The sequence below is a fragment of the Drosophila biarmipes genome, chromosome 3L, assembly GCF_025231255.1.
Source record: "Drosophila biarmipes strain raj3 chromosome 3L, RU_DBia_V1.1, whole genome shotgun sequence".
Lineage (NCBI taxonomy): Eukaryota > Metazoa > Arthropoda > Insecta > Diptera > Drosophilidae > Drosophila > Drosophila biarmipes.
Genome location: NC_066613.1, coordinates 15,190,715 through 15,199,821, shown reverse-complemented (window position 1 = coordinate 15,199,821; position 9,107 = coordinate 15,190,715). Strand labels below are relative to the sequence as shown.

The window sequence follows — 9,107 nt, the reverse complement described above, 5'->3', positions numbered from 1 at the left end:
GTATAGATTTATTGCCTAAAGGAATTTCAGGGAAGCTAGGATATTAAAGGTGCAGAATATTTTCTTGGAAGAATTTTTATTTGTTTTCGTTAAATATTTTTATTTATTATCAGCGTCAGCTCAACGGTATTCCGACCCGGTCATAGGATGTACTAGTATGTCGCATCGAAGCCATACGTCTGGGTTTTGGGCCTTGCAGCTACAGATATAAAAAGTTAGCAAACATAATTGAAGTACTTTAGAGAACATCCCATTTGCGTTGATAATGGTTCTTAAAAATAATTTGATATGCCTTTACACTTTGTTCAGGAAAAAGGAACCTTTTCTTAAATATAAAAAGCAAGAAAAGGTTTTAATATTGGGATACTAAATTATTTCAAACTTACCTCTGCATCATATGAATAACTAGAATAACTTTGTGTTGATCGCTCTGTATTCTGGGGACTGTTAAATATTGGCCTAATGACCTGTTTGTAGTAACTGGATGGCAGCATTTGAATACCTTAGGACAAATATAAAAATTAACTGACACAATCCCACAAAACCAAACATAAAGCACCAATATATTACTTACCAACGCAAACAGAATCTGAACCATTCCAAATTCCTGAACGACCACAACTCCTGGAACTCGAGCCTATTAACGCATAACCCACGTCGCAGATAAAATCGCAAACGTAGCTATTGAACCCGTGAAGAGTTTTCAATTCTCTACAAATAGCCCTGCCATTAGGCGGATGCTGCATGGGAGTACATATTTTCCAAGAAGTCGCATAATCAATCTGCTGACAATTAATTCCATTCGCGGATCTTTTTAACCCTGGGGAACATGGGTCCAAGGCACAACTCCGATTATCCTTCAGCAGATGATAACCCCTCCAGCAGTGACAGCGGAACGAGCCCTCTGCATTCTCACACATTTGCTGACAGGGATGATGTTTTGGGTTACTTGATTTCATGAGTTTGCATTCGTCGATGTCTTGACACCTGGTACCATCAGCAGACGGTGTATAGCCAGGTTGGCATATGATGTTGCGATCACAATTTTGTTTATCCTTGCGTAGGTGATAGCCCTCCTTGCAGTGACAAATATAGGAACCATTTGTATTCGTGCACCCGTGATGACAAATACGATTCACCAATTCACACTCGTTGATGTCCTGACACTTGAGACCATCAGAGGATCTTTCGAAGCCCGGCGGACATGGGTCTAAGGCACAACTCCGATTATCCTTCAGCAGATGATAACCCCTCGAGCAGTGACAGCGGAAGGAGCCCTCCGCATTCCCACACATTTGCTGACAGGGATGATGTTTTGGGTTACTTGATTTCATGAGTTTGCATTCGTCGATGTCTTGACACCTGGTACCATCAGCAGACGGTGTATAGCCAGGTTGGCATATGATGTTGCGATCACAATTTTGTTTATCCTTGCGTAGGTGATAGCCCTCCTTGCAGTGACAAATATAGGAACCATTTGTATTCGTGCACCCGTGATGACAGATACGATTCGCCAATTCACACTCGTTGATGTCCTGACACTTGAGACCATCAGAGGATCTTTCGAAGCCCGGCGGACATGGGTCTGAGGCACAACTCCGATCATCCTTCAGCAGATGATAACCCTTCGAGCAGTGACAGCGGAACGAGCCCTCCGAATTTTCACACATTTGCTGACAGGGATGATGTTTTGGGTTACTTGATTTCATGAGTTTACACTCGTCGATGTCCTGACACTTGCTGCCATCAGCAGATGGTTCAAACCCGGATGGGCATTCTATGGCCTTAGGGATAATAATGGCCGGGCGGTTTCTGCCATTCAGAGCACAACTCTGACGATCTTCGAGTAGGTGGTAACCCTCCGGGCAGTGGCAAATGTAGGAACCTACTGTGTTCTCGCACTTGTGCCCACAGTAACGGGGAGATTCTCGCCCGGTTTTCGAGTCCTTATCTACCAATTCGCACTCATTGATGTCCTGACACTCGCTACCATCGGGCGAGAGCTGAAAGCCGGACTTGCACAATACTTCATCAGAGGGAAACCCGTTGATGTCGTTGAGTTCAACTCTGCCCACCATTGTGGGGCGACATTTATATGATCCCACCAGGTTATCACAGCCAGCTTGGCAGTCCGCAGACAGTTCAGGATCGGCGCACTCATCAATATCTGAGGGGTTTATCGCAAAAATTAGAAACTCCTTATCGTACATATATAGTAGTTACAAATTATTGTACTACCCACCGACACAGGTGTGTCCATCTTCTTCATCTATTTCATAACCATCATTACAGGTGCATATGTATTCTCCTCTCATGTTGTGGCACTTATGAGAGCAACCGCCATTCGATTCCTTGCATTCGTCGATATCTATTGAAAGGTAGATTAAGTTTAAAATATATAAATTTGTATAGTTTGTCGTGAAATTCTCTTGTGTTCTACAATAAAATTCGTATTTTCAACGATGTTTAAATTTTTAACTCATTTTCATGTTTGGCTTTTAGAATGGGGATCCAAAACATTAATTTTGTAACCAACAAATTAGTTTATATATTCCGATTTGGAATATGAATACTTTTATGATCTTTCGATCTTTTAAAGGTAGGTAGGTGAAGGGGATATATAAATAAATAACATCTTTTTACCAACCTTCACAGCTCTTAAAATCGGTGGAATTTAGGGTGTAACCCTTATAACATTGGCATTTTCCGGTTTCTCCGTTGCAAAAGTGGGAACAACCTTCATAAGTTTCACAGTCCTGAAAGGTAGGTAATTTATAATTATCTTGCAGGCTGAGCCTTTTTCGAGAAAATTATACTTTAAACTCAGAGTCATCGTCCGCCAAAACGCATTCAGGAATGTTACCCAACCAAAGTCCGTTCATGCAAAACAATGTCCTGTCTCCCTTAAGGTTCAGTTCATAATTATCAATGCAGGAATAAGTAGCCGCCATATAGGAATTTCGGTCGCTCCATTCGATTGTAACTAAGGCATTACCATTTCTAATCTCTGGAGGATCTATATCATAGCAGGTTTCATCAAGCCACTCTGCTATATTGTCATCGATAGAATTGTAAGCTATAAAATAAATGAAAAGTGTATTAAGAAATATTTAAATCGAAAAAAAGAGATATGGGTTGGGAAAGAAAATTATTTAGAAGGCACTGCCCAAAAGCTGGCCACTACTTTTAAAATATATTGAAATCGTGGGTAGGTGGCGCTTTAAAATCTCTCTTTACTGCTTCTATATCTCCATCTCCCTTTTGCTCCTTCCAGCTAAGTAATGGGTATCTGATAGTCGAAGCACTCGGCTGTAGCATCGTTTTTTTTACTTACTATATATGGGTAAACTTACCTGTGGAATATGAAATGCACGTTAAAGCGCATAACACCATATTCAGTGGTAACATTCTGCAACCTCTTTAGTTGTTTTCCTTAAATAAATGAGAAAACATTAATAGAATATTTTGATTTATTATTTCAGTTTGAAGTTTGCAGCGCAGTGAAGGAGACGTTTCCTACCCCATAAAGTATATACATTCTTGATAATCATCAAAAATTTATTGATAAATCCAAAAACTTACATAAACAATATTCTATTTTAGCTTAGTCGACGTCCTCGGCTTTAGGTCAGAAATCTCGCAGTAACCATAGCTGAGTAAGGGATATGTGATAATCGATGATTCGGACTATATAGTTTTCTCTTGCTTATTATTTTTTAGATAAAACTTTTCGATGATTGATCCGATTAAACCTTTTTTTTTTAGAAGAATATAGTACACCCTTTTTATTATTTAAGTAGCAGGCTTAAATATTTATCAAAAAAACACCTCTTAACAAGAAAGGAAGCTAATTGACAAGCCAAAGATTGTATACCCTTGCAGTTAAAAGATATAATCAACGTTAGTAACACCGTGTGAAATTTTTAAGGGTTGTTGCTGGCTTCAGTGATACTAAAAAACTGTATTTCATTATTTCTCTGACCGTTTTTTTGACAGCTTTATGTTATATGTTTAGTTTTAATCCGAAATTTTTAAAAATATAAAAATGTTATTCCACATTTTATAAGATAATATGTCAAAAAACACCGAAGCTATAATTTGTTTCATTTTATTTTCAGCTATATGATAAAGTCGTCGGATTTTGATATTATCTAATTCGAATTTCAGAACTAATTTTGAATGTTATTTCCAAGAGCAGGAGGTTATATGCCGAAAAAGCACCGAAGCTATAATTTGTTTCATATTATTTTTGATAAAATTTAATTCGAAATTTAAAAGCATTAAAAAATGTTATTTCCAAGCTTAGAAGGTTATATGTTAAAAAACACCAAAGATAGATATTTTTTTAATTTTTCCCCGATAGTTCCTATGGGAGCTATAAGATATAGTTGAACGATCCGGCTGGTTCCGAATTATATAATACCTGCAATGGGAAAATTTCAGCCCGATAGCTTTAAAACTGAAAGACTAGTTTGTGTAGAAACGGACAGACAGACGGACATGGCTAGATCGACTCGTCTAGTGACGCTGATCAAGAATATATTTATTTTATGGGTTCGAAAACGTCTCCTTCACTGCGTTGCAAACTTCTGACTGAAATCATTATACCCTCTGTAAGGATTGTTTATTTATAGTATTACCATCTCACGGAGAACAATAAATTCTTTGAAAAGCCTTTGGGATTAACGGGTTTTAAATTTAGCGCATATTGAATGTATTTAACACATATTTTAAAGCAAATTGATGAGAGAAACGGATGCGTGTTTGACAATTTTTTAGCTTCAACACATTTAGTAATTAGAACCAAATAATTATTTGATGAATTTAGTACTTTTACACAAACACACAACATTTTAACTAACAGTTTTCTTGTTGGCCTAAGGAAGAAATATTGAAAATTTGTTTAAGAAACAATCGCGGTGTTCGAAAGATCACACAAGACTGGCGGGCACAGAAGATGATCTTTTAAGAAACCTATAAATACTTATACTATTTTTATACCCTTGCAGAAGGATATATATCGTATAGAACATCGTTTTCGAGAAAGATTTTCTTGTTTATAAACATTTTTTGGTTTGTTTCTGCAGGAAACCGAATAATCCAAGAAAAATTTGTTTTAATTCGTCAGTTCATTAATCAGATTCGTTGAAAAGTATTTATAAAAACCACACAGAAAAACAAGAAAGGAAGTTTAACATATAACCTTCTGGAAATCACATTTTAAAATTAGTTCTGAATTTCGAATTAAATTTGATCAAAATCGAACGACTATATCATATAGCTGTCATAGGAACAATCGGGAAATTAGTGGAAAAATAATATGAAAAAATTATTTACTAAAGTTGATTATTTCTTATAACTTCCTTTCTTGTTATTTTCTATTTTTAGTTTTTATTATTTATTTACACATATTTTATATTCAAAGCGTTGTTACACATTAGCAATCGGTTATATATTTATTTACTTATTAAATGTTTTTACTAAAGTTGGGCTCGAATCCCGCATTGCTCCCTGACACAAGAGATGTGAAGCACATGGCTGTCGTCTTGCGAAAGTAAAACCGCAATCTGAAATCCAAAATTATTATGAAATTAGATTATTAATTATGTCTTTTCATTTGTGTGTACGTATGTTAGTCTATGCCGAGCGAAAAAACAGATTTTCATACTGATGTGCAAATATAAGTGCACTAACTAAACTCTCCATATATTTTAAAATTTAAAAATCAAGTAGGCCAAATCGAATTTTAAAAAAGTCTATTTCGCTTCCACTCACGTAAATAACTTCGCCATATTGATATATCCTCTCTTTTTCGATGTCAAGAAATATTCAAAAAGATAGAATTCGAGAAAATGATATTTTGTGGTATCAATTGACATTATTTCATGGTAAAAATAATATGTGTCGAAAAAACACAAAGTTACCATGCGCATATCAAATTGATCATGAATCGTTTTTTTTTTCTGTGTATCCCAGCCAAGCTGCACTTTTCTCATTTTGACAATGTTACGGTCCAATCGACTCATTGTCCGGTATTTTTAATTCGATAGATCGCAATTTGATTGACAAAACAAATAAAAAAAAAAACAAACTAAGGTTACAAATAACTGACATTGACTCGGGGATTGACAGACAATTGAGCGCCACTTGGCCACTCTGAATTGGGTGTTCTAAACAATTTTAGTCGTTTTCTCGTGGGAGTGTTAATGCAATAATTTAATTAAAAATGAACAAACACGTTTTTCATGCTGCTGGTATGGCCTAGAATTTGTAGACATTAAAGATACAATATTCTTACATTGCTTCGGGTATTAACTTCGTAACTCGGTCTTTCCGGCATCTAACTAGAACCTATCCAAATTTCAGTTTCTTTTTACTTTTTACCGGCGAGACGACACAACTGTTTTGGGTGAGGTAAATAACTGAATAAAAGAAAGCAAGGAAAGGTGCTGCGAGGTGGCCCGTCTATGGCATTTGGCAGATAAGAAGCGAGTAAGTTCACTAAATAAAGATTGCAATCTTTAAAAAAAAATTAAAAAAGCTGATAGATAAAGACACGTATCTTCAGACTCACCTTTTCTATGAAACTCAATGGAAAGGTATTTTTACTTCTACTATATTTTCCCTTAGCAAAAATGCACCAGATAAATTAGACTTCCCCACAACGGAACTATACTTTTGGTTCTGAAGTAAACTTTCGGTATCATTTTATAAGCCTTTGTTATTAAGCAATTGTCAAACCCAAACTTAGTCAAAAGCAAAAATAGTTATGATAAATTTATATTTAACTAAAGTTTAATTGGTACGACTGTAATCAGTTTCGGTAACTAGTTACTAATGGTTTGTAAATTATATTTATTTAGTTACTCAATATCAAAAAAAAAAAATTTTATTTTATCTAAAAGTGAAAAAAGAGTATCTTATAGTCTTATAGTCCCATAGTCTTATAGTCGTTAATCTAAACAGATTGTCAATCACCATGTGTTAAAATATTAGACGCTTGCCAAAAATAATAATGGCTTTTTTCTTTCAGCGTAAACAAATTTCTCTTGTTTTACGCAAATCGAAATCGGAAACAATGCAAAGAAAGATAAAAATACGTAATTTTTTGTTATACCCTTGCAGGGGGTATAATGATTTCAGTCAGAAGTTTGCAACGCAGTACGGGAGACGTTTCCGACCCCATAAAGTATAGATATTCTTGATCAGCATCACAAGACGAGTCGATCTAGCCATGTCCGTCTGTCCGTCCGTCTGTCCGTTTCTACGCAAACTAGTCTCTCAGTTTTAAAGCTATCGAGCTGAAACTTTCCCAAAAGTCTTCTTCCTATTGGAGGTAGAATATAAGTCGGAACCAGCAGGATCGGACAACTGTATATCATAGCTACCATAGGAACTATCGGGGGAAAAATTTAAAAAATATATATCTTCGGAGTTCTTTAACATACACCCTTCTAAGCTTGGAAATAACTTTTTTTAATTAGTTCTGTATTTCGAATTAAATTTTATAAAAATCGGAAGATTATATCTTATAGCTGTGGTAGGAACGATCTGAAAATTGGTGGCAAAATAATATATAACAAATTATAGCTTTGGTGCTTTTTGAGAAAAAAAAAATATATATATCTTCGGTGTTTTTTAACATATACCTTTCTAAGCTTGGATACAACATTTTTAAATTAGTTCTGAATTTCTAATTAAATTTTATCAAAATCGGACGACTTTAGTGGTAAAATAATATGGAAAAAATCTTCGGTGTTTTTTAACATATATCCTCCTACGCTTGGAAATAACATTTTTTAATTAGTTCCGAATTTCGAATTAAATTTTATTAAAATCGGACAACTATATCATATAGCTGTTATAGGAACGATCGGATTATTGTTGTGAAACAAATTATAGCTTTGGGGCTTTTTGACATATTATCTTATAATATTGTGAATATAAATTTTTATACTTTTAAAAATTTTGAATTCAATTTAATAAAATTATTGATTATTTTTTACAACTGCGAGGGTGTACAAACTTCGGCTTGCCGTAGTTAATTTCCTTTCTTGTTATAAAAAAACAACAAAAACCATGAAGAACGATAAGTGTTGCGCTTATCAACACACTATACTTGCACAAAAAACAAAAAAAATACCCTCCCAGTAAAAAAGTTATGTAGTCTTATGTACGTGATTGTAGGCATACATACGTACGTATGTATTATCGCAAAATCGCATGAATCTAACGTGACTCACAAAAACGGCAAATTCTTTTAAAACCAACGGAAACGTTCAAAGTACAAATTTTTAACTATTTAACATATATTTATTTATTTGTACACTGTTTCCAAAAGTTTGAACTTAAGGTACAGGGGGGGAATCGGCCATAGTTGCTAAGACTTTCGGCCGTATTAAATTATAAATTTACAAATTTATAAGTGATAAGAAATAATCAATTTTTGTAATTCCATGTGAAATTTTTAAGGATTTTGCTCACTTCAGTGATATTAAAAAAATATATTTCATTCTTTTTTTCAGACCGGTATATATTTCAGTAAGAAGTTTGCAACCCAGTAAGGGAGACGTTTCCGACCCCATAAAGTATATATATTCTTGATCAGCATCACTAGACGAGTCCGTATTTTCTTCGTTTCGACGCAAAACTTTGATTTTCATTTACTATGGGATATTAAATATTTTAACTTTTCAGAACTATGAATTTAATTTCCCACAACAAGAGTATAAAAACTTAACATGGTGTTACTAACATTGATTATTTCTTATAACGGCTAGGGTATGCAAACTTATGCTTTCCGAAGTAAACTTCATTTCTTGATTTTTGTTGTCTGGTTTTTTTAACTGAGTGATGGCCAAACTGATGTCAACATAATTAAACGTAATATAATTAATTTTAAACGTACATTTTTCGTATTAGTAATAGTTCAGATATTATGCCATTGTTTAGTATGTTGACTACAACTTGAATTTCGTAAAATAAAAAACTTGGGGTACAAAACTGCAAGTACTATTTTTGCCGAGCTTCATAACACAACTGAAATTTAAATTCAAGAACACTAGTAAGACGCAAAGGTCGCTCGCAAAGATCGCTCGCAATAAAAC

At 34.6% G+C, this 9,107-nt stretch overlaps 1 protein-coding gene across 10 annotated transcripts in view; it reads right to left on the bottom strand.

Annotated features, from left to right (window-relative positions):
- Window positions 1–59: 59 nt before the first annotated feature.
- Window positions 60–9,107, bottom strand: part of LOC108034904 (fibrillin-1) — a 44,612-nt gene continuing 35,564 nt past the window's right edge. For 2 of the 10 annotated variants that reach the window (XM_050886461.1, XM_044095231.2), the window contains 8 exons: window positions 5,465–5,567; window positions 3,354–3,432; window positions 2,817–3,076; window positions 2,648–2,756; window positions 2,243–2,368; window positions 575–2,167; window positions 387–502; window positions 60–325 (listed from right to left, as the gene is read on the bottom strand). In XM_050886461.1, coding sequence (XP_050742418.1) covers window positions 239–325; window positions 387–502; window positions 575–2,167; window positions 2,243–2,368; window positions 2,648–2,756; window positions 2,817–3,076; window positions 3,354–3,408 — 2,346 coding nt within the window. In that variant the 5' untranslated portion in view covers window positions 3,409–3,432; window positions 5,465–5,567 and the 3' untranslated portion in view covers window positions 60–238. Of the gene's footprint in view, window positions 326–386; window positions 503–574; window positions 2,168–2,242; window positions 2,369–2,647; window positions 2,757–2,816; window positions 3,077–3,353; window positions 3,433–4,640; window positions 4,769–4,862; window positions 4,935–5,464; window positions 5,568–6,298; window positions 6,421–9,107 lie in introns of those variants that run through there. The other 8 variants (XM_044095230.2, XM_050886463.1, XM_050886466.1 and 5 more) reach the window with 8 other exon arrangements.